Below are 26,071 nucleotides of genomic sequence, written 5' to 3' on the forward strand. Positions count from 1 at the left end.
AACAGAATACAATAAAAACAAGAAAATGTCTAAAAATGTTTCCCTTTCTTCCTTCCTTCCTTCCTTCTATCCTTCCTTCCTTCTCTCTGTCTTTCCTTAAAAAAAAAAAAAAAAAAAAAACTGTATCTAGAGATAACATTAGTGAGTGAAAAGTCAAGCTGGTATTATTGTGAAAAGGTGAATGCTTCACATCTCCTTTCTTTGTCAATCCTGACATTTGGAAACTTGATCCTTTTGAAGACCAAGTAGTAAGGTCCAGAGACCTCCTGGATCTTCTGGTGATACCCTGGCACTTGGTATCTCTTCTGACTTTTGTAGAGAATACCTCAGGTATGCCACTCAGGAAACTGGAGCCCACAGGTTTGTTCATAAGAAATGCGCTTTCTAGAAATTCAGGTAATTGTGCAGAGTCACATAAACTATATAATATAGCTTCACAGTGGATTTTAGGTAGATCACAATTAAACACTAAGTATCTTTTAGCCACAAAGATATGCCACACAGAGAAGTTAAGTAGTTTTCTCCATCTGGAAAATGCTGTAAAGGAATGATCTCAGTTCTCCACCACCATCCCAGAAGGACCAGATTTAGCTGAAATATATTTGTCATCCTGCTACCTAGCTAAGAGTAAGTGGATGAGATTCATTATATTGAATATAGAAAAATATTTTTTTAATTCAATTCCTGGTTGGAATGTTGGAAAAATAAATTTTCTTTGGAACAAAGCAGGGGGGGTGGAACCCAAAATCTAGAAAATGTGATTGCATGAGAATGGAGTAGATGACATACATTAATATGAAAATGTAGTCCCTTTCTTCCCTCTTTAATTTTATTAGGCTTCAGTGAGTCTAGGCCTCTGCCTGCCCTTATTCTTCATCTTCAATGTAGGCATTTCTCCAAGTTGTTCCTTATAACCATCTGACCCACTTAGGTCTTTTCCTGGTTTCTTCCCCTCATTGTGAAAAAGAAATATCTCCACTTAATTCCAAGATTCTTATCTTGGGCTTCAGATCATCCACTCAGCTAATATTTAGAGTGCCTCTACTATGTGCCAATTACTGTGGCAGGTACTGGGAATTCAGTGGAGCTCAAAGCAATGTGGCCCCCCATCTACATGCAACTCACAGGCTACTTGAAGAGACAGATTTGAATCAAAGAAAACACAAAGAAATGTAAAAGTACAACTGTTAAAAATGCCCTGATGGAAGAGTTTAGGGTATCACCAGAAGATCCAGGAGGTTTCTGGACCCTAGTACTTAGTATTCCATGTATTATAGGAAGAAATAGTGCACGGTAGATACATCTTTCCAGGATTTGGTCATTAGCACTCTCCATTTCCATATGTTCTCTGATTTACTCCTCCCAGAGCCTCTGCATCTTCCTCCTTTCCTAGAGGGAACAACGGCAGTCAGAATTATACTTACTGAAAACAGGATTACAAGAGTTTTCTTAGGTAGGTTAAAACCTGACCAAGCAAAAATTGACGTATACCTTCAGGTCTCTAATTAAGTGTGAAATTGCAGGAACTCTGTAGAAGATGTTGTTACTAAACTGTTCCACCAAATTGCTGATGCTGGAGAAAATGTTGAAGAGTCACTTTCCTGAATCACTCAAGGTACTATTAAGTGGAAAGTTTTATTTTATTTTATTAATCTGTGAAATAATGTCTGACATAACTATTTCCCCGATTTTCCTGATGATAAGACTCTGGGGAGCACTTGTTGACTTACAATTTCTCAGATCTCTCCCACTACAGATTGATTTAACGGTGATGGATGAGGCCTAGACAATTATATTTTTGACAATCACTATAGATGTTTCTTAGGGAAATTTAATTAATGTTGGGCTAGATTATTTCTAAAGTAAATTAGAATTCTAATTTTTTTTAAAATGGCAGAAGGGTTGAATTGGATGGCACTGCTGGTGAGACTATAACTAGGTAAACAATGGAACTGAAGTTTAGAAATTGTCCTAAAAAAAATCTTTCTGGTTCTTTCAATATCTTTATTTTTGAAGTGTTTTCAACGGCTTTGTTGGTCATCTGTTATGGTCTCCTCAAAGTCTAGGAGGGCCTGCTGATAACTAGGGGCTACTGTGGGAGACAACATTAATCAAAGATGACTGATATATCTTTGAGATTTGAATTATTACAAGCATTTTGTGGAAAGAAGTACAGAGTACAGTGAAAGTATTTTTGAGGACTGAGTTTTTTGAGCAAAGACACAGCCATAGGACAGTGGTTTTCAAATGTTTGTTGCATATTACCCAAAAGAGACAAGTCATTGGTCTTTCTTTAGAAATTCTGATTAGATGACATGATTTGACTTGTGCATATAATTTTTTAAATATCTTTCACAGTATTTAATTCAAGCTTCATAAAAACTTTTTGAATAGGCAGGTATTAATTTTGCAATTTCACAGTAACATATGAGGTTACTGAGTTACTTTTTCAACTCTTAAGTGCTAGGGTGTTAGTGTCCTTTTGAAATGTCTGCCTCTAAAAATACCATTTGAAATGAGAGTTAAAAAATAGAACATGTAGATAAAAATCAATGCCTTCTCTGTGTTATAATCTTCTCTTTAATAGCTGCTTTTCTTGTTATTCCCAGCGTCTCACTTTACATACATTGTCTCTTTATCCCTCCCACTTCACTTACTGCATTATTACCTAAAATCTGGCTTTGTTTCCTTAACCATACTTTCAAAATGCCCTTTCAGCTACACTCTGTCCTTCTGGAATAAAAAAGATGGATAAAGATGTTTTTGTTGCTTACTCTTCCTCCATTCTTTGGGGTTTATGGCTTTGTTTTTTATAATCCCAGGTAAGTCACATTGTGTTTAAGTGATTAAATATCCCTTCAGATTTCCTTCACAAATTCTAACTGCTCATTTCTCCAACATCTTTACTTCCCCTAGCTACTCTCCCTGTCTCCATTGAACACTCCACTGAATAGAATAAATAGCTTCTGGAAGGATTGACTTGTTTGTTTGCTTGCTAATTGCTTTTAACCAATGGCAAGTCTATCACTTGGTTCTAAATCTTAAACAAACAGGTTATGTTTTTTCTTTCTCAAGCTGCATTTTGAAATGATTTTGCTTCTTTTAACCTACTGTTTTACTGTCCCAGCTGTAAAAACAAATACTATACAATGGGTTGGCTTAAACAATGGGAATTTATTGGCTCGTGGTTTTGAGGCTAGGAGATGTCCAAAATTGAGGCATTGGCAAGGTGATACTTTCTCCCAGAAGACTGTGGCATTCTGGAACTGAGTGCCTGCAATCTTTAGTCTTTGACTTTTCTGTTACATGGCAAGGTATATGTCAGCACCTTCTCCTTTTTTTCTTCTGGGTTCTGTTGACTTTCAGCTTCTTGCTTCCCATAACTCCCCCTCTATGTCTGAATTTCCTCTGTTTATAAGGATTTCAGCCATGTTGGATCAAAGTCTGCCTTTCTTCAGACTAGGCACACCTTAATTAATAATATTATCAAAGGTCCTATTTATGAATGAGTTCACATCCACGCTGGGATCTGAGCATGCCTGTTGTGGAGGACACGATTCATCCCCAGCACCTTCTGAACATTCCCGTAGTATTTAAGCTCCATTCTTGAATAAAGATGTACAGTTTACTTGTGTGAAGCCATTTTGGCAAATTTTTCACTACATACATAAAATGAGCAGCCACATTAGAATAAATGATTACACATTAGAATAAACCCGATTGAATTTGGAAAGACACCTTCTATGAGAGGATTAGTGAGGGCTCTGATTGATGAAGGCAGAAGAAAATCAGATAATTTTCAGGGCATTGAGGTTAAGTGAGTGATTTAGACTAAGATAATGATAAAGGAGTTGTGCTATCGATTACAATGTCTTTATACTTTAAATTTTTTCATTAAAGTATAGCATATACTAGAAAGTACACACTCTTTAATTATGCAGGTCAATGAATTTTCACAAAGTAAATGCATGTGTAACACCCACTCCCATCAGGAAACAACATTACTTCCAATATCTCCCATCCCAGATGCTTTCTTCCAAATGCTCTTTGTCCCTCCTTTCCAAAGGTAGCCACTATCGTGACTTCAAAAGCCATTATTTAGTATTTACCTGTTTTTTAATATAATATAAACTGAATCATGCAATTAGTATCCCATTATAGCTATCTTCTTTTACTCAAGATTTTGTTTGTATAATTCATCCTCAATATTCCATGTAGTGGTTACTCATTTTCATTGCTGTTTTCAAATCTATTCCATTGTTGATTGACATTTAGGCTGTATCCAGTTCTTGCCTATTATGAAAACGCTGCTATGAACATTGGCCTATTGCTGACCTCATTACCACCACAACTTTTTCCATCCTGTCTAAACACACATATGACATATGAAAAATTCATACCACAAATATCTCTTCCTCCTAGTGGGGAAAAAATGTGAAAGGTCACAGAAGAAATTTTTAATATCCCTCCAATATTGTTCAATCAACAAACATTTGATCAGCTATGTGACGCTCCATGGATATCATAATGAATAAGACAATCAGGAACCTCAAGGAATGCTTTTGCTTTATTAAATCTGAAATGAAGGCCTTGGGTTTTTGTTTGTTTGTTTATTTTTTTTGCAGGGACAGGGATTGTTTCACCCTCATATGATGTTAAATTGTAGTCAGCATTGAAGGAATAGTTGCATTGCACAGATTATGATCAGATAGTACAGTGACCTTCAAAAACAGCTAAGTATCAAAATTATCTGCGGAAGTTTTTAAAGATGTATGAGTCCTAAATTTATATATCAGATTCTGATTCATAAGTATTTATTGCTGACATGTGTGCTAAATACCCATCTAGTCAGTTATCTTAGTTTTCCTCCTAATAAAACAAATGCCAGACAATGGGGTGGCTTAAAAAATGAGAATTTATTGGCCAACAATTTTGAGGCTAGGAGAAGTCCAAAATCAGGGTATTATTAGCAACGCAATGTTTTCTTCCTGAAGACTGTGGCATTCTGGAGCTGGCTGCCAGCAATCCTTGATCCTTAGCTTTTCTGTCCCATAGCAATGCACATGGCGATTTCTTCTTTCTCTTCCGGATTCTGTTAACTTCTGGCCTCTTCCTGTGGCTTTATTTCTCTACATTTGAATTTCATTCTGTTTATAAAGGTCACCAGTAATTCAGATTAAAGCCCAACCTGACTCAGCTGGGCCACACCTTCACTGAAGTAACATCTTTAAGAGATGAAATTTACAATGGTGCCACACCCACCAGTATGTGGACCAAGTCCAAGAACATATTCAAAATGAGATATACAATTCAATCCACCACTAAAGTCTATCGTCTGAAAAAAAAGGCTATCATCTGATAATTCTCACCATAGTACTGTAAAGAACTGTAGGTTTGGGGAGAGTTTTCATAGGATTTCATAGACTTTTCTACCAGTTTTTCATGTACTCTGAAGGAATAACAGGCAGTAGATTTGTGTGTGTTGTGCATATGTGTGCATGTATACATATAATTTTCCCTCTCATGATCATAATTGTATAATAAGACAAGAAGTGAAGATGCTAATACACAACTGAAACAAGTAGTAGTGTTGTTGACTTGTCCCTCTGGGTTCTCTGGCTCAGGTTTATGGAGCAGTGATGAACATAAATCGTGGAAATCCCTTTCAAAAGGAAGTGGTGTTGGATTCATGGCCAGATTTCAAAGTTGTCATCACCCGGCGGCAGAGAGAGGTACAGTTCTGAAAGACATAAAAACAAAGGAGTTAGCATCAAGTGAAAGAAAAGATTAGGTTAAGGGCTTATAGAACCATAGTAGCCATATAGGTTACGCCAACAAGCTATGTATTTCACCATTAGGTCCTAATTGGACTGGCTCTGAAGTGTCAGCCATTTAGAAAACCTGTAGTCTAAATGTATTCAATAAAGTGTTTCCTTAGTGTTTCAAAATCTCTAGACGCATGAAGCAAATATGACTGATTTGTACAGACAAGTTATTCTACTGGATGTATAATTCCCTGTGTGTGATGACTGTGGTCATGTGGGTAAAATATAGAAGACTGAAGACACCATCTGTCCCATTCCCTCTTTGAGAACAAAGAGGCCCAAGTGACCAAAGATGCACTGCCCTGACCAAGTTAGGAAAGTCTGAGAGTTTAATAGAATTATTATAGGAGGAGCCATTGAGGACCTCCTATAATACATACATTTTCATAAATGTATGTGTTATATATAGTCAACCAATAAGAGAAACTCCTTGATAAACCAATCCTAGAAAAATATGAAATGAACATTTTAAAACATCTTGGATGAAATATCTTTCCAGAAAAAACAATAGAGCAAAAGTCCCCAAATTCCTTTTATTCTTCTCAGTGCAGCATATTAGACATGCCCACTTATCTATTGCTTAATTTAGTTGGTAGAAAAGTATCTAGATATGTCTGGCTAATATCTAAATTTGCTAAGATTTGGGCTGTCCAAAGGATATATTTTAGATTTGTATGATTCTGTCCTCTATCCTAGGCTGAGAGAGATAACCTGGACCATTATACAAATGCCTATGCTGTTTTCTACAAGGATGTCAGGGCTTACAAACAGTTGTTGGAAGAATGTGATGTTATCAACTGGGACCAGGTTTTCCAAATACAAGGTGAGGTCAAGTGTAAGATGTCCGTACACAGGGCAGTCATTTTTTCTCTTTTTCATCCTATGTATCAGGTAGGTAGGTTGGTAGGGAGGTAGGTTGATAGATAGATAAAGATATACATATAATAAATATGATATATATATATATATATAAACACTTTCATATATATGCAGAAACACATACACATATATATACATACATTTTATGTATTTACAATTTACATATTACAGTTTTGTATGAACAATTATATGCTATTCCTAATGAGGATAGGCATTAGGGCTAGGGGAAGCCATTAAATGCGACTGCTTTAAAATGACATGTTCTTTCTACTGTTACAGTAATATGGATGTTAGCAGGTATCACTGCATATTTTTCCTTATTGCTCTATTAACCCTTTCCTTAGCCTTTTAAATAACTTTCAGTCTGAGTCAATAGATAAGCTTATTTTTTCTTTCCTAAGAAGATTATTTGGGAGAGAGGTAATCAATAGATCTGCATAGCATGTTGTATAATTGTCCTACGGTGGCCATAAACTACCACAGATTAGTGGCTTAAAACAACAAAAATGTATCACCTCACAGTCTTGGGCTTGAAGTCTGAAATCAAGATGTCAGAAAGGCTATGCCCCCTCTAAATCTGTAGGGGAGAATCCTTCCTTGCCTTTACTATGCTTAAGGAAGTTTGTCCTTAATCCTTGGTGATCCCTGGTGTGCAGCTGCAGCACTTCAGTCTCTGCTTCCATCATCAGATGGTGTTCTCCCCTCCATCTATCTCTTCTCCCCTTCTGTCTGCTGGGGTCTGAATATCCAATCATCCCTGACCAGGCATCTCCTCTCTGTCAGCACTCGAAGCACCTCCAAATGTCTGCATCTCTGTTGGATCTGAAGCAACTGTGTTTTCTCCAAAATCTCTCCCCTTTTAAAGGACTCTAGTAAACTAATTAAGTCCCATCTTAAATGGGTGGAGTCACAGCTCCAGCTAATCAAAAGGCCACACCCACAAATTGGGTGTGTCACATCTCCATAGAAACAATCCAATCAAAGTTTCCACCCCACAATATTGAATCAGGATTTAAAGAAATGTGGCTGCTCCCACAAGATTGGATCTGGAAAAAGGACATGGCTTTTCTGGAGTACATAACAGCTTCAAACTGGAAGAATCACCATGAGAAAAGAAAATAGTTAAAATCAGGGCTCATACGGCTGGTGAAGTGTTCATTCAGATGTTGGTAATTTGTCATCTCCAGTGGGTGATTCATTTATGTGATTTTGGTAGGATCTTCAAAATTGATTTTAAAAAAAGGATAAAGACTATACAGTTGAAGTGTCACCCACTTCATTCAAGATGGATCTTAATTCTATTGCTGGATCCCTTTATAAACTGAATGAATACAAAGAGAGAGGGAAAGCTGTGGAAGGAAGAAGCAGAAATTTATGCAACCAAAACAGAAGGTAGAGATCAGCTTATACTGCCATCTGCCTTACGATGTGACAAAAGAACAAGGATCACCAGGAGCCAGTCTTTAGGGAAAAAAAAGCATCACCTTGATAATGCCTTAATTTTGACAGTTTTCCAGCCTGAGTCTTTAAATTGATAAATTCCCATTGTTTAAGCCAATCCATTTCATGGTTTCTGCTTCCAGAAGCCTAGGAAACAAAAAGAGTAACCTCTAGGGGATGAGGTGTGGAAGGGAAGAAATGGAGTAGATTTTTTAAAGCCAAACTGTTTTTTTGTCCCTTAATGCAAAAGCAAAGTCTCTAAGTGAAGTCTATTGTCTTGTGATGTCTGAGTTTGTCAGTTGTATAATCACTGGGTTGACTGGAGATCTTTTATATATGTGAGTGCTCCTTGTGGGGTATGGCATCTTGCTGTTTCATGTTCCAGTGAGGATTGTGTTGCCCTGTCAGATCTGCACCAATATGAGCAGACTAAGCAACCTAGTGATATTTCATCACTAAATTCCTATCTCTTTACTACCCTGCTACTCTACTATCCCTCCAACCCTACCCACCCCAATTTCAGCCCCATATAAATCACAAAATTTACAGGACAAATATCTGGTGGCTTCACTTTTAAGAGTTCTTAGTGGGATTTTAGTGCCTGAATCCTATCCTCAACCTTTGTCCATCTACAGTTCCTTCTTGAGTTAGTGTACGCACATGTAAGAAATAACAATGGAAAAACAAAATTCCATGTTATTAGTATCTGGAGAATCTTGTAAGATTCTAATATTTAAACTCTAGTAAAGTTGAATTAAAAATAAATTCATGTGGAATGACAAGAAGCCTTGCATTTTAGTTTGCAAGCTGCTGGAATGTGATATACCAGAAACAAAATGACTGTTAGAAAGGGGAATTGAATGTTGGAAGTTTACAATTCTAAGGCATAAAAATGTCCAAATTAAGGTATCCAGGAAAAGATATCTTGGTTCAAGAAGGCCAATGATGTTCACAGTTTCTCTCTCAACTGGAAAGGCACATGGTAACATCTGCTAGCTTTCCCTCCAGGCTTCTCCAACAACTTCCTTGGTGCTTTGTCATTCTGTTGGGTCTGTTGATTCTGGTGGCTTTAAAACTTTTTCCAAAATGGTTCCCTTTTAAAGGTTTCCAGTAAGAAACCCCACCATGGGTGGTTAAAGACATATCTCCAAGGAAACCATCTAATCAAAAGTTACCACCCACAATTTGGTGGGTCATATCTCCATGGAAACTATCAAAAAAATTCTTCCCAGCAATACTGAATGAGGATTAAAAGACATGGTTTTTCTGGGCTACATCATAGCTTCAAACTGACATACCTGACATACCTTGAAAGCCATCTTGAAAAGAACAAAGTCAGAGAACACACACTTCCCTATTTCAAAACTTACTACAGCACTACAGTCATGAAAACAGCATGGTACTGGCACAGAAACAGACATATTCGGTTTGCTAAAGCTGCCAGAATGCAATATACCAGAAATGGGTTGGCCTTTACAATGGGGATTTATTAGTTTTACAAATCTACACTTCTAAGGTCATGAAAATATCCCAATTAAGGCAACCACAGAACGATACCTTCTCTGAAGAAAGGCTATTGTCATCCAGGGTTCCTCTGTCAGATAACAAGGCATATGGGCAGCATCTGCTGGTCTTTCACTCCCAGGTCTTGTTGCTTTCAACTCCTGATTCCAGTGGCCTCCTCTCTGAACTTCTGTGAGTCCCTTCTTACCATGTCTGAGACTTCTCTCTCTCTGCCTGGGCTTTTACTCTAAGCTCTCTCCAAACTTATCTGAATGTTTCTCCCTGAGCTTTCTGGGCTTTTTCTTTCCCTGATCCTCCAGTAAAAGGACTAAGATCCATTTTGAATGGGTGGGTCACATCTCAATTGAAATAACCTAACCAAAAGGTCCCACCCACAACAGGTCTGCACCCACAAGTATGAATTAAAAGAGCATGGCATTCTCTGGGATATGTAACAGCTTCAAACGAGCACATCAACCAATAGAATAGAACTGAGCAATCAAACAGATATCAGAATTAAACCCATACATCTTATTGCCAAATGCTGGTGCCAAGTACACTCAATGAGGAAGGAATAATCTCTTCAACAAGTGGTTCTGGAAAAGTGGATATCCACATGCAAAAGAATGAAAGTGAACCCATTTACAAAAATTAACACAGAATGTATCAGTGGCCTACATAATAGCACTACATATAGTAAGTTTTGGTTTTACTCTTTGAAGAAAACATAAGGGAAAATCTTCAGGACCCTATATTAAGCAATGGATTCCTAGGCATGAAACCATAAGTGCAAGCAACAGGCCTCTTGCCTCTTTGCTCTTGCAAGAGGTTCCTCATGCTCCTTCTGTGCACATGTACTCAACAAATTTTCTACCTACTTGCTCTATCTGTGCTGTGCTCTTGAATTATTTTCTTTTGTGGCACAATGAAGAACCTGGAAGCCATAAGCTGGCAACATATTTTGGTGAGTCAGTTAGGAGTTACTTCTCTTTTCTAAACATCTGGACTGGTGAGTACTGGACATCTTGGCTGTGTGCTTTTGCTTTTGCTTCTTGCTTGGCTCTCTGTCTGGCTTTCAATGCCTTCTAAGACATTCCATCTTTTACAATACAGAATTTTGGGCTAAGGACTTGAACAAACAAGGTGTAGTCTTTGACATTCTAGGGAGTTACCTCTGGTTTTGTCCCAGGGGAATTGGGTCCATTCCAATAGAAGTATCTCCCCCTGAAAGCCAGAAGTGAGACTTGTAGGATAAGCAAAAAGTCTTGGCTATCCTGATTGATGTGAGCTAAGCCTGTGAGAGCCTTTAAACAATCCTGCCCCTGTTTGTCTTAAAATGAGTACGCAAGCACTCTTTCCCTCTACTTGTTGCAGCATCAGCTCTCCAGTCCTCACTGCCTGGGGCCAGCCTGAACAATGGTTTCTCCTCACTATCTAAACACTAGGCACTGCCCTGGAGGGAACAGAGGGTGGAAAGAAGGACCTCAAATAAGGAAGGTGGATGGAAGTAAATGAAGCAAAGTTAATCTGTAAAAACAAATCGCCCCACATTGCCAATTGCCTCTTGCCTCTATCTTCTTGCAAGAATACCCTTATGCCCCATATGCTCCTTCTCAGCATGTGTACTCAATAAATATTCTACCTATAAATATTCTACCTATTTGCTCTAAAAAAAAGAAAAAGAACAAGAAGAAGAATAAAAAAAGTAGTTAAATCAAAATTAAAAAGTTTGGGGCACCAAAAGACATTAACAAAAAAGTAAAAGACAACAACTCAACAACTCAAATCAGAGGAAAAGTTATAAGTCAAATATCTAATAAAGATTTGATATCCAGCATATATAAAGAACTCCTACAACTCAACTACAGAAAAAACAAACAACCCAATTAAAAAATGGGCAAAAATTTGAAAAGACATTTCTCCAAAAAAGCATACACAAATGACCAAAAAAGCACATGAAAAGATACTCAACATGACAGGCATTAGGAAAATGCAAATCAAATATACATATACTACTTCCTACCTACTATGATGACCATTATTAAAAATAATAATAATAAAGAAAATAATGAGGGTTGGTGGGAATGTGGAGAAATTGGAACACTTGTGTATTATAGAGCATGAATGGTAGAGCAGTGCGGGAAACACTTTAGTGGTTGTGCTACTTTGAAAGTTCTGTCCCCCGGAAAAGCCATGCTCTTTTCCTAATGCAATCTTGTGCAGACCTATTGTTTAGTGTGGAAACCTTTGATTAGGTTGTTTCCATGGAGACTGACCCACTCAATTGTGGTGTGATTCTTTGATTAGATTACTTCCATGTAGAAGTAACATCCCACTGTGTTGTGGCCTTTTGATTAGATGGACATGTGACTCCGCCCATTCAATGAGGGTCTTGATTAGTTTACTGGAGTCCTTTAAAAAGGGAAGCATTTTGGATTTGCTTCAGAAGCAACAGAGATGCAGACATTTTGAGATGCTTGGAGTGCTGATAGAGAAAGCATAGATGCTGGGACACAGACATTTGGAAATGCAGAAGCCCCGGGACACATCAGGAGATGAAAGAGCTGATAGAAGTTAGACAGGAACCAGAGCCCAGCAGATGTCACCATGTGCCTTTCCATAAGATACTAAGCAAGCCTGAACCTGGAGAGAAGCTAAGAGATGAAATCCAGATTTCACTCTGAAACACCTCAGTCAGGACCAACAGACATTTAGAAAGGAAGCCACTGTAATCAGAAGCTGGAAGCAATGGAACCAGGAACAGGGACCAATGAACAACAGTCATATGTCTTCCCAGCTGACAGAGGTGTTCCGGACACCATCGGCCTTTCTCTGGATGCCTTAGTTTGGACATTTTTATAACCTTAGAACTGTAAACCTGTAACTTAATAAATCCCCTTTATAAAAGCCAACCCATTTCTGGTATATTGCATTCTGGCAGCATTATCAAACTAAAATAGTGGTTCCTCAAAAAAGTTAAACATAGAATTACTATGTGACCCAAAAATCCCATTTCTAGACATACACTAAAGAATCAAAGAATTGAAAGCAGAAACTCGGATATTTATACACCAAAGCTTATAGCAGCATTATTCACAACACCTAAAAGCTGGAAGAAAACCAAGTGTCAATCAACCAATGACTGGATAAACAAAATATGCTATATCCATACACTGAAATACTGTTTGTTCTAGTTTGGTGGCACTGGAATGCAATATACCTGAAATTGAATAGCTTTTTAAAAAGGGGAATTTAATAAGTTACAAGTTTAGAGTTGTAAGGCTGTGAAAACATCCCAATTAAAGCAAGTCTATAGAAATGTCCAATCTAAGGCATCCAAGGAAAGATACCTTGATTCAAGAAGTCTGATGAAGTTCAGGGTTTCTCTCTCAAGTGGAAAGGCATATGACAAACACAGTCATGGTTTCTCTCTCATCTGAAAAGTCACATGGCAAACACAGCATCATCTGCTAGCTTCCTCTCCAGTCCTCTTACTTCATGAAGCTCCCCCAGGGGCATTCTCCTCATCTCCAAAGGTTGCTGGCTGGTGGATTCTGTTTCATGTCTCTCTCATTCTGTCATCCTTCTTTGCTCTCTCAGAATCTCCAGAGGTCACTGGCTGGTGGACTCTGTGCTTATCTTGGCCTTTGGGCTCTGCTCAGCTCTGCTGTGGCTTTCTTGTCATTCTCAAAAGGTATTCTCTCCAAAAAAATGTCTCCTCTTTTGTAAGATCCCAGTAAACTACTCAAGACCCTCATAGAATGGGTGGAGACACATCTCCATCTAATTAAATTTAATACCCACAAGTGATTGAGTCACATCTCCATGGAGATAACCTAATAGTACTGAATAGGGATTAGAAGAAACCGTTGCTCCCATAAAATTGATTAGGATTAAAACATGGATTTTCTGGGGTACACAAATCCTTTCAAACCAGCACACTGTTCAACCATAAAAAGGAAAGAAGTTCTTATACATGCTACAACACAGATGATCCTTGGAAACATTATGCTAAGTGAAATAAGCCAGACACAAAAGTACAAATATTATGATTCCTCTGATATAAAATATTTATAATAAATAAATTCATAGAGATAGAATATATATTAGAGGTAACCAGGGGTTGAGGGAGGAGAAATGAAGAGGTATTGCTTAATGGTTAATGCCAAGTATACCCAGTGGTAAAAGAGTTTCTTTTTTGGGTTATTAAAAAGGTTCAGAAATGGAAACAGGTGATGATAATACAATAGTGTAAAAGTAATTAATGCCAATGAATTGTGCACTTAAACTTGATTAAAATGGCAAATTTTATGCTATTTATGCTATCACAATTAAATTTTTTTAAATTAAAGAACATGGTTTAACAAAAAAATTTAAGTAAAACTTCTAACTACCAAAGAATTTTCTCATGGATCTATATATGTATACCCAAATATGCCAGCATATTTACATAAACACATAAACTTTGATTGAATATCTAAACCCCAAATCAGCCTCCCCTATCCTATGTTGTGTTTACCATGTGAGGGTAGGAAATGAAAAGTATAACTTGGACACATCAGGCCTTTTGCTCACTACTGATTGCATGAAAGAATGAGGGCTTTCCTACATCACCATTAACCTGAAAATTTCAAAAGCCTAGCCACTCATTGGTCTAATGAATATCCTAAGTTCTGGAATATCCAGTAAATGATTTCCTCTCCTTCTAAGGAGATAAAGCTAAATGTGGGGAGTTGGGGTTGACAGAGGTAGAAAATAAATGGAAATTCCTTTCTCCAATTGGAAAAGTAAAAGTAATTGGTAAAAGCTGTACCCTATTGAGGACAGAAAGACACTGTTTTTATTTTGCAAACTTCTGGAATGCAATGTACCAAAACGGAGCAGCTTTTAAAAGGGGGAATTTATTAAATTGCAAGTTTACATGTTCTAAGGCTGTGAAAATACCCAAATTAAAGCAAGGCTATAGAAATGTCCTATCTAAGGCACCTAGGAAAAGATACTTTGGTTCAAGAAGGCCAATACTCAAGGCTTCTCTATCAACTAGAAAGGCACATAGCAAACATGGCAACATCTGCTAGCTTTCTCTCCAGGCTTCTTGTTTCATGAAGCTTCCCCAGGGGCATTTTGCTTCTTCATCTCCAAAGGTCACTGGCATGGTCTCTGTAGTTTTTTCCAAAATGGTTTCCTCTTAAAGGGCTTCAGTAAGCAACGCCAACTTGAATGGGTGGAGATACACCTCCATGGAAAACATATAAACAAAAGTTACCACCCACAATTGGGTGGGTCACATCTCCATGGATAATCAAAAAGCTCCCACCCAGTAATACTGAATGAGGATTAAAGGACTTGGCTTTTCTTGGGTACACCACAGCTTCAAAACAGCACAGATACAGTCAGCAACATCCCAGAGATGCAATCAGCAAACCCAGACTATGAAAACTACACAGCAAACAACTGGATTCTTTAACAAAGAAATTGAAAGAAACTAAAAAGGAGGGGCGGGAGGGTGTAGGGATTGAAAGGCATTTTATAGACCAAAAGACCACACATTTAAGAAGGAAGAATTAAACAATAATGTTTAAGGATATGCACTTGAATGATAAAACTATAAAGAAAAACAAGGAATTGATTACCGTAAAAATTGGGGTCGGGTGGCAATCAATCCCTTGATGCTGAGCCCCAGTTGTTTCTAGGATTTCTGTCCCACATTGCCAGGGAGGTGTACACCCCTGAGAGTCATGTCCCACATAGAGAGGGGGAGGGCAGTGAGTATGCATACTGTGTTGGCTGAGAGAGAGACATCACATCTGAACAACAAAAGAGGTTCTCTGTGGGTTATTCTTAGACCTAATTTTAGGTAGGCTTAGCCTATCCTTTGCAGAAATAAGTTTCATATGAACAAACTCAAAGATTAAAGGCTTGGCCTATTGATTTGATTGTCCCCACTGCTTGTGAGAATATCAAGAATTCTCCAAATGGGGAAGTTGAATTTTCCCCCTTTCTCACCATTCCCTCCAAGGGATTTTGCAAATATTTTTTATTCACTGTTCAAATCACTCTGGGATTTATCGGGGCATTACTCTGGACAAACCTCAAAAATCTCATACTCTATTCAAGGTTTCATGTACTTTATGGTGTTCAATTAAACTGTCCACATAAGTTATATTAGGAAATGCACTAGTCAAAATATAAATTTTGTACCAAATAAACATTTTTGCTTTAGCCTCACACATAAGTTAAGGTTTTAAAATATGAATTACCATCTATTTTCAACACCCTGTAATAGTGACATTCCTTCATTCTTCCTCATGCAAAAACATTTTTTAATTTGTACATTTAGTCATTATCATTGTACACTCTAGGCATTCCTAGATTATACCATCTCAGTCTTTATCATTTGACTTTCCTTCTGATTTCATTTGGGCCCCCAGCCCTCCTCCCTTTATCATTCTCACATTCAGCTTCATTCAGTGTACTAATATTATTGTATTACAGTTAGGTAGTATTGTGCTATCAATTTCTGAATTTTTACAATCAGTACTGTTGCATATCTGTGCCCCTTCAGCTCCAATTACCCAATATCTACCTTATGTCTTTCTCCTAATGGTCTCTGTTCTTAACTGAAATTCTCCAAGTTCATTCATTAATGTTAGTTCATATCAGTGAGACCATACAGCATTTGTCCTTTTGTTTCTGGCTAATCTCACCCAGCATAATATCCTCAAGATCCATCCATGTTGTTACATACTTCATAACTTTATAGTCTTACAGGTGCATAATAATCCATCATATGTATATACCACAGCTTGTTTATACTCTTGTCTGTTGATGGACATTTGGGCTGTTCCCATCTCTTGGCAATTGTAATTAATGCTGCTATAAACATTGGTGTGCAAATGTCCATTTGTGTCCTTGTCCTCATGTCCTCTGAGTAGATACCAAGCAATGGTATTGTCGGATCATATGGCAATTCTATGCTTAGCTTCCTGAGGAACGCCAAATTTCCTTCCACAGTGGTTGTATCATTTGATATTCCCACCAACAGTGGATAAGTGTGCCTCTTTCTCCACATCCTCTCCAGCACTTGTCATTTTCTGTTTCATTGATAATGGCCGTTCTGATGAGTGTAAGATGATATCTCATTGTGGTTTTGACTTGCATTTCCCTAATAACCAATGAAGTTGAGTATCTTTTCATGTGCCGTTTTGCCATTTGTATTTCCTCTTCTGAGACATGTCTGCTCATGTCTTTTACCCATTTTGTAATTGCTTTGTTTGTCTTTTTATTGTTGAGTTGGACAATCTCTTTATATATTCTGGAACCGAGACCCTTATCTGATATGTTGTTTCCAAATATTGTCTCCCATTATGTAGGCTGTCTTTTTACTTTCTTAACAAAGTTCTTTGATGCACAAAAGTGTTTAATTTTGAGGAGTTTCCATTTATCTATTTCTTTCTTCAATGCTCATGCTTTGGGTGTAAGATCTAGGAAACTGCCTCCTATTATAAGATTTATAAGACATTTCCCTACATTTTCTTCTGAAAGTTTTATGGTCTTAGATCTAATGTTTAGGTCTTTGATCCATTTTGGGTTAATTTTTGTTTAGGGTGTGAGATATGGATTATCTTTCATCTTTTGCATGTGGATACTGAGTTCTCTGGGCAGCATTTATTGATTTATTTATTGGGTCCTGTTTTTTAATCCATTCTGCCAGTCTATGTCTTTTGATTGGAAGTTTAATCCATTAAAATTTAGTGTTATTACTGTAAGGGCAGTACTTTCTTCTACCATTTTGCCTTTTGGATTTTATATGTCATATCTAATTTTTCTTCTTTTTACCTTTACTGATAGTCTTCATTTCTACACTCTTCTCCACACCTCTCTCTCCTATCTTTTCCTATCAGTCTTTAGTGCTCCTTTTAGTATTTCTTACAGAGCCAGTCTCTTGGTCACACATTCTCTCAGTGACTTTTTGTCTGAAAATGTTTTGATTTCCCCTTATTTTTATAGGGCAGTTTTCCTGGATAAAGAGTTCTTGGTTGGCAGTTTTTCTCTTTTAGTGTCTTAAATATATCATCCCACTGTCTTCTTGCCTCCATGGTTTCTGCTGAGAAATCTATGCATAGTCTTATTTGGGCTTCTATTGTATGTGATGGATTGCTTTTCTCTTGTTGCTTTCAAAATTCTCTCTTTCTCTTTGACATCTGACATTCTGATTAGTAAGTGTCTTGAAGTACATCCATTTGGATCTATTCTGTTTGGGGTATGCTGCACTTCTTGGATCTGTAATTTTAAGTGTTTCATAAGAGTTGGGAAATTTTCAGTGATAATTTCTTACATTAGTTTTTCTCCTCCTTTTCCCTTCTCTTCTCCTTCTGGGATACCCACAACATGTGATATCCCAGAAGGTATTCATTTTCTTCCATGCTGTCATTCAATTCTCAGTCCCTGATCATATTTTTCCATTCTTTTCCTTTTATTTTCTTTCACTTGTTGGATTTCAGATGTCCCATCATCCAGTTCACTAATCCTATATTCTGCCTCTTTAAAGTTGATATTGTAGGTTTCCAGTGTTTTTTCATCTCTTCTACTGTGTCTTTCATTCCTATAAGTTCTGTGATTTGTTTTTTCAGTTTTTTAATTTCTTCTTTTCCTCACCCCTTGCCTTCTTTATATTCTCCCTCAATTCATTGATTTGATTTTTGATGAGGTTTTCCACGTGTGCTCAAACATTCTGAATTAATTGTTTCAATTCCTGTATTTCATTAGAATTGTTCATTTGTTCCTTTGACTGGGCCACATCTTAAATTTTTCTAGTATGATTCATTATTTTTTGCTGGCATCTAGGCATTTAATTTCCTTAATTAGTTTATTCTGGAGATTGTTTGGACTTTTTTTACCTAGAATTTTCTTGCTGGATGACTTTGTTGTCTATCTGTTTTTTGATATTCAGTTCAGCTTATTCTAGACCTCTAGCTTAGGTTTTATTTAACAGATCATAATTTTTTAGTTCTTGTTTTCTTGTTTCTTGTCATGCCTGTATGGTGCTTTTTCTTCCCCCTTAGGAGGATTTACTTAGGTATTATAGACCCCAGTCAGATTTTCCCAGACCAAACTTGTCTCATCCCTGGAGGTTAGAGTGTCCTGTGTCAGTTTTCCCTGAGGGTGAGACCCAGCAGGTTGAAAGGCTTTCCTGCAAAGCCTCTGGCCTCTGTGTTTTTCCTATCCTGCTCAGTATGTGGCACTAATGTGCCTGCGGGTCCCACCAGCATAATATAATGTGGTACCTTTAACTTCAGCAGACTCTCCCTGCTGGGAGTATGGTTGAGACAGAGGAGAGGTTGCAGGCTGGCTTTAATTGTTTCACTTTTCCAGACCTTGATGTTTGAATTCCTTGAGGGTGGGATTTCACCTGAGTTGGGCCCCACCCCTCTCCTGGGGAAGGCACAGCCTCCAGACAAGCTCTAGACAAGTTAATTCCACCCTTTCTGGGGCAGTTGGGGCCTGAAAAGCATTGTAATTTTATGCAAAGAGTAATAAAGCCATAGAAACACAGCCACAAGAAAGAAAAGAAAAGAAAAATCCTTGTCAGAGCAAGGCCCGCATTCCTTGGGTTTGCCAATCAAGACTTTAAGTTGGTATGTTGCTCTGTGTATCTTCTAGTCCTATGTGTCCCCTCCTTTGCTCAGGGTCTGGACCCTTTCAAATATTTTGTACTGTCCAATCCATAAAAACCTGTTTTGTTTTGTTTTGTTTCTTTTTCCATCAGCCCTGCCACCTCTGTGCTGGGGCAAAAACCAGCAGCCTCTGCTTTTTACTCAAGGTCCAGCTGAGGTGGGTGCCTATTTTTAGTAGTCAGAATTTGTTAATTAATTCCAAAAGTTGGAGCTTGGTGGAGCTTAGCTCCTTTCTGTTAGTAAAGTCCCTTTCCTTTCCCCTCTGGGAAGCAGCCTGTTGGGGAGGGGCACCAACCTCCACAGGTTGGGGAACTCATGGTTCTGGGTGGGATTACAGCTGGTCCAGATTATCCAGACTGGTGTACAGTCACTGATGTGGCCTCAACAGTTTTTCTGTACTGTTCCTGGCTATTTACTAGCTGCTCTGGATGACAAACTAAATCCCACCCCTCATTAAGCTGCCATCTTCCTAATGTATCCACATCTATAGTTTTAATAGCATTAACAATGCATTGATTAACTGGTCAGAGTTTACTGAAGTCCTGCTTATCTTCTGAACTCTAACTCTGTGAGGCAGGAGCTAACGCTCAGATGTGAGATTTGGTCAAGATGGCTTCCCACCACGTATTTTTCAAGAGAAAGCCTTAGGTCCAAGCTGGAGAAGTCACTTATCAGTGGGGAGAAAATATGCCATTAGATAGGGAAGGAAGTAAGAAAGTCAGGGTGCAGATAATTCAATGAGGACAGATTGGGAAGGATAGAGCAGATGGGGATTTGGAGAGGCAGAGCATGGCTGTTAACCTTTCATACTATAAACTCTATAAGAAAAAAGATCATACCATTCTTGTGTACCACTGCGAAAAAGTTGCCCAACAGTATTTGGTACAAAACAAGTACCAAATAAAGATTTATAGATGATAAATTATGGCTATAAAAAAATGAGTGGACCTCTTTTGTTGCTCAGATGTGGTCTCTCCAAGCCAACTCAGCAAGTGAACTCACTGACCTCCCCCCTACATGGGACATGGGGTATAAATCTTCCTGGCAACCTGGGACAGGTCTCCTGGGATGAGCCAAGACCCAGCATCAAGGAATTGAGAAAGCATCTTGACCAAAAGGAGGAAGGGAGAAATGAGACAAAATAAAGTTTCAGTGGCTGAGAGATTTCAAACAGAGTTGACAGGTTATCCTGGAGGTTATCCTTATGCATTATATAGATATCCCTTTTTAGTTTATGGTGTATTGGAGTTTATGGCTGGAGGGAAGTACCTGAAATTGTTGAGCTGTGTTCCTGTAGCCTTGATTCTTGAAGAAGATTGTATAAAGATATAGCTTTTAGAAAGTGATTGTGAAAACCTTGTGTCTGATGCTCCCTTTATCTGGGGTGTGGACAAATGGGTAAAAAAGTATGGATAAAAAATAAACAAATAATAGGGAGGATAAGGGCTAAAATAAATTGGGAGGATGGAAATACTAGTGGTCAATGAGAGGGAGAGAGTAAGGGGTATGAGATGCATGAGTTTTTCTTTTCTGGAGTAATGCAGATGTTCTGAAAAAATGATCATGGTGATGAATATATAACTATGTGATGATATTATGAGCCATTGATTGTACACTATATATGACTGTATGTGTGTGAAGATTTGTCAATAAAAATATATTTTAAAAATGAGTGGAATCTGGGTAAATTAAGTTCAGGATAAATCTCAACAACACTGTGTTTCATTTCTCTCATGGGCATTTGGCAATGGGCTGGAAAAGTCTTTAAAGTTGGAGTGCTGAGCTAAATACATCTAAGATCTTTTATACTTCTAGCTGTATGGTAGAACATAGACTTTTATAGCAATAAAACATTATCCTCTAACCTCAAGAAGCATAAAATAAGCTTGAAAAATCAGAAAAATAAAAATTCCCGCAGAAATTCTAAAAACCCATGGGATATTTCTACCAGAAATATCCATAGAACTTCATAATGAGTAATCACAATTGGCAGTACAATGAGAATTTAAGAATTCCATCCAAAACTTGAAAATTCAAAGGTGAAAAACCGGTTGTATTGATGACACTCAGTATAAAAATACTGCAACAAATTTCTTTTGTGCTCTTTCGAATAAAATGTGCACACTTTTTTTTTATGTCTTTCTATATGCAGGGCTGCAGAATGAGTTATATGTTGTCTCCAAAGCTGTTGCCAACTCAAAGCAGTTGGATGTAAAGCTAACTTCCTTCAAAGCAGTTCATTTTTCTCCTGTTTCAACTCTGCCAGACATCAGTTCCCTGTATGTAAATTAATTTTCTGTATTTGAGGGAGGAATTTCTACTATAGAAGTACAGACAGCAGTAACTGGGGTACTTAATATCATTAAGGAATATTTAGGCAACTTGGAGTTGGGCGATTGAGTTTAAATTGTTAGTATGTGTATTTACTCTTTTACTCTCCTCTATGCTTGACTGCTCATAACTTCCTAGGAAATCAAATCCATGTCTTTATCCAACATTCTAAATGAATTTGTAGGCCCTGTATCTTTCATAGTATTACAGAAAAAAAATCATTCCTTGTCATCCTCCTCCCCCAAATGATTCTAAATGATTCCTATCTTTTTTTAACTTTTTTTATTAATTAAAAAAATTAACAAACAAAACATTTAGAAATCATTCCATTCTACATATATAATCAGTAATTCTTAATATATCACATAGTTGCATATTCATCATTTGTTAGTACATTTGCATCAATTTAGAAAAATAAATAAAAAGACAACAGAAAAAGAAATAAAATGATAACAGAGAAAAAAACTATACGTACCGTACCCCTTACCCCTCGCTTTCATTTACCACTATTTCAAACTGAATTTATTTTAACATTTGTTCCCCCTATTATTTATTTTTATTCCATATGTTCTACTCTTCTGTTGATATAGTAGCTAAAAGGAGCATCAGACATAAGGTTTTCACATTCACAGAGTCTCATTGTGAAAGCTATATCATTGTTCAATCATCATCAAGAAGCACGGCTACTGGAACACAGCACTACATTTTCAGGCAATTCCCTCCAGATTTCTATCTTTTTAATCTAAGATTTTTGTCATTGTTTTTGTTGTTTCAGGATGGGGGTAAATAACTGACTTATATTGAGCTATTATATACCAGTCATGAAATTTTTTTACTGTATAATCTATTTATTTAATCCTTACCACCACACTTTACAGTAGGACTATTATTCCCTTTTTTAATATAGTTGAAATAACACATAAGAGTAAACTAAACAGCCAGGAAAAAATCTCAAGAAATCCCATTCCAGAGTCCAGGCCCATAAAACATTTGTTTTGCATCCTTCTTTTCCTTTACTTTGGAGTCCCTGCTCTGTCACTTACTAGTTACCGTCCCTTCAGCTTAAGCTATTTCAGCCTCAATTTCTTCTCCTCAAAAATTGTTATAGTCCTTACTTTAAATGCTTTTTGTGAGAATGAAACAAGATACTTAAAAAGTACCCACCTCTGTGAATGTTAGCTTTCTTTACTTCTAAGGGGTATGTTGAAGGAGTTGTTGAACAAAACAAGACTAAAGCTAGAAAATAATGGACCCTTTAGGTCATGGTAAAGCAACTGTACTTTTAAAAAATATTTTCAAATATATATGAAAATTGAGAGAATAGTATAATGAATGCCCCATAAATATATGGATAATCTTATTTCATCATAACCTTATCTACTCTTTCTACCTCCTGGATAACTTTGAAGAAAATATCACAGACATTATCCTAAAATATTTTATGTGTATGACTGAAAGATAAGGATTCTTAAAACAAAGCTGAAACTCTTTACTAATGTATCACCTCTTAAATATATTTTAACACTATGCCCTTAAAATAAAATAAGTTAGTATTCCCATTTCCCATTATAGTTTCTTAACAGTTTCTTGAATCAGGATCTAAATAAGGCTCATGCACTGCAGTTGGTAATATGTCTGTTAAGTGTCTTTTAACCTATAGTTTCCCCATCATCTTTTTTATTTCCTACATTTTTGTTGTTGTTGTTGAAGAAACTAGGTTATTTGTCCTATAGAATTTTCCACAGTCTGCTTATAGACTATCTGTGATGTCATTTATAATTTTCCTCTAATTCCAGTCAGGCCTTTTAAAATCAGGTTTGACTTGATCTCTTCTGCATGAGAAAATAATCTAATTTCTTAACACTCAGCTCATTACTCAAACATATCATTTTCAACACCCTGGCCTTCAGATACCAGGTTATATAATATAGTCTTTAACATAACTACTCTTGAAACCATGTTTTTATTTGCATTGATATTGTTTACCCTGGCTTTAAAGTTCACTTTCAAAAACTAAATTAAATATTCTATTAAGCCTGTTATTGCTTTTATTTATTTATTTTTTACCTCTATTTAGTGGTTAAATGATTGCCTTGTGCCAGAGCCCATAGTATGCCTGGAATATGAGCTAATGAAAAGAAAACGCAAACTTGAGCTTTATAAAGGAAGTAATAGCAAAACTGACATTACCAATCTCTTAGCAATCACTACAGTGGTCTTACAATGTTGATAATTTCAGGTATGATAGGAAGTTCCGAGGGACAACAAGCCCCATAGGCTTTCTGTGACATACTATCTTAGTTCTATGAAATTATACCCATTCCTAAATTTTTGTTTGGGCTTTATACAGTAAATTAACAGAAAACTTATGTAAGACTAAATTAAATATATGAAGGTTAGAGGGCCTATAAAAATAATGCCAGGGGCCACTGAAGGGTTGCTTGTGGGTAACAGTTTTCCTTAGGCATTGATTCCTGGTGACCTTTTCCCACCACCCCAACCGCACCAAATACACACACACACACACACACACACACACACACACACAGACACACTTGCCCTCCTGGATGAGGCTAATGTTGCACTTGGCTGCATTTTGTACCTGTTGCATTCCCACTCCCTTAGGGGTAGGGACATTACTGTCTGAACTCCTGGCTTGGGGCCACTTTCCTTTTCCTCCACTCTTCCCTCTGGCTTTCCATAAGGCAGTCTAGGGGAGATCCCCCTGGCCTTAAAAAGGACCCAAGCCCTATCTCACTCTGACATACTCCCTACTGGCAGCAGCAGGTATGGCCAATGGAGGAGGGTGCTAGGGTTCCGAGGACGTCCCCAGCTAACCCATGGCCTTGTCACCATGTGGGACTCACACCTCCTTTTCTTCTTTCCTCACCTTACTAGGCCCTGCAGTAGGTTGGACAGTGGCCCTTCCTTGGGGTCCAGGAAGACAAGAGAGGTGTGAGCCCCCAACCCCTCTTCCCTAGTGCTCCAGCCCACCTCGTTCCACCCTGGAACCTGAGTATATTGTAGCGACACAGATCTGAGTCTTTTTGTGCAGGTCTTTTTGTGCAGGTGGAGTTGAGGAGGCTAAAATTCCTGTGGTGGCCACCTAAGGTGGGCTGAGGCCATTTCCCCAAATTTATCTGCTTCCACTCTAGGCCCATTTCTCCTTTCCTCAGATGAGGCTCTAATAACAAGATGCTGTGCTTTGAAATTTATTTCTTTTTGTACATGTTATTTCTCACAGAAAAATTTTAAAATAGTCTATTGAGATGATGAAAAAAATACTTATTCCTTCTAGCCTCCAACGTTCTGGAGCAGCTAAAAGGAAAAATCTGAGAGGATGGTATGGTAGCCCATCACAAACTCTGGGATTAGTCCTCTAACTACTTGTTGAAGAGTGCTTTGATAACCGTTGCTTTTTTCTTTCTTTGTTTTGCATATATGTTATATTATATGATAAAAAAAAGTTAGAAGAAAAAGTCCATCATCACTGCAGACACTACCAGCACCAAATGTTCTCCCTCATTGCCCTCCCACCCTCCATTCTACCCATGTTTCCCTCCCTAACTCGTCACAAGGAAAAGAGGCTGGTGTACAAACAGCCTGGGTTACTGTTTACCCCGTCCCAGGGCAGGGTATCCCCTGCCCTCAGGATGCTGCAGCAAGATAAGGAGGGGAAGCCTTAGGATGTTTTCCCCCTGTCCTGTCAGGGGAGGGGGTAGGCATAATTTGTTCTAGCCTGGGGGCCCTCCTCTGTTTCCTATTTGCAGTTACTTCAATTTTTTTTTTTAATCCTTTTCGGGAAGAAAAGTTGAAGGTTAGGGATGTTTAACCTAGAGAAGAGTCGGTCTAGGGGAAGCTCTGGAAGGATTAAAATTTCTTGGTTGAAATTTTACTGGTTCAGTTTGAACCAGTGTAAAAAAGAAGTAGTTCTTTGTGCTCATGTGATTCTGAGCTCATATTTCTTCTCCTATGTCATTTTCTCCTAGAATGGAGTCTTCCCCACGACTGACATACCTGAGCGTTGCTGATGCTGACCTCCTCAACAGGACTTGGTCACGGGGTGGCAACGAGCAGTGTCTCCGCTACATCGCCAACCTCATCTCCTGCTTCCCCAGTGTGTGCGTCCGTGATGACAGGGGAAACCCAGTCTCCTGGTCTCTCACAGACCAGTTTGCCACTATGTGCCATGGCTACACCCTGCCTGAACATCGCAGGAAAGGTTATAGCCGGCTGGTGGCCCTTACACTGGCCAGGAAGTTGCAGAGCAGGGGATTCCCCTCTCAGGGCAATGTCCTGGATGATAATGTGGCATCCATAAGCCTCTTGAAGAGTATCAATGCTGAGTTTTTGCCTTGTCGTTTTTATAGGCTTATTCTTACCCCTTCACCTCTCTCTGTCCAGTCTCACCGCTAG

General features: G+C 37.9%; 1 protein-coding gene across 1 annotated transcript; it reads left to right on the plus strand.

Moving 5' to 3' along the window:
- Positions 1-1,537: 1,537 nt before the first annotated feature.
- GLYATL3 (glycine-N-acyltransferase like 3) lies at positions 1,538-26,071 on the plus strand. The gene is made up of 5 exons (XM_077159423.1): positions 1,538-1,615; positions 5,625-5,732; positions 6,522-6,648; positions 21,477-21,603; positions 25,645-26,071. Exons 1-5 carry the CDS (start codon positions 1,538-1,540, stop codon positions 26,069-26,071), a joined length of 867 nt encoding a protein of 288 aa, XP_077015538.1.

This window comes from Tamandua tetradactyla, chromosome 5 (genome assembly GCF_023851605.1).
Source record: "Tamandua tetradactyla isolate mTamTet1 chromosome 5, mTamTet1.pri, whole genome shotgun sequence".
Taxonomy (NCBI): domain Eukaryota; kingdom Metazoa; phylum Chordata; class Mammalia; order Pilosa; family Myrmecophagidae; genus Tamandua; species Tamandua tetradactyla.

Bases quoted from the DNA above. Each gene is read 5' to 3' on its own strand.
- GLYATL3 (XM_077159423.1), top strand. From the start codon at position 1,538: ATGTTGTTACTAAACTGTTCCACCAAATTGCTGATGCTGGAGAAAATG. The intron at 5,733-6,521 runs GTACAGTTCTGA...CCTCTATCCTAG, and splicing joins TCACCCGGCGGCAGAGAGAG to GCTGAGAGAGATAACCTGGA. The intron at 21,604-25,644 runs GTATGTAAATTA...ATTTTCTCCTAG, and splicing joins CTGCCAGACATCAGTTCCCT to AATGGAGTCTTCCCCACGAC.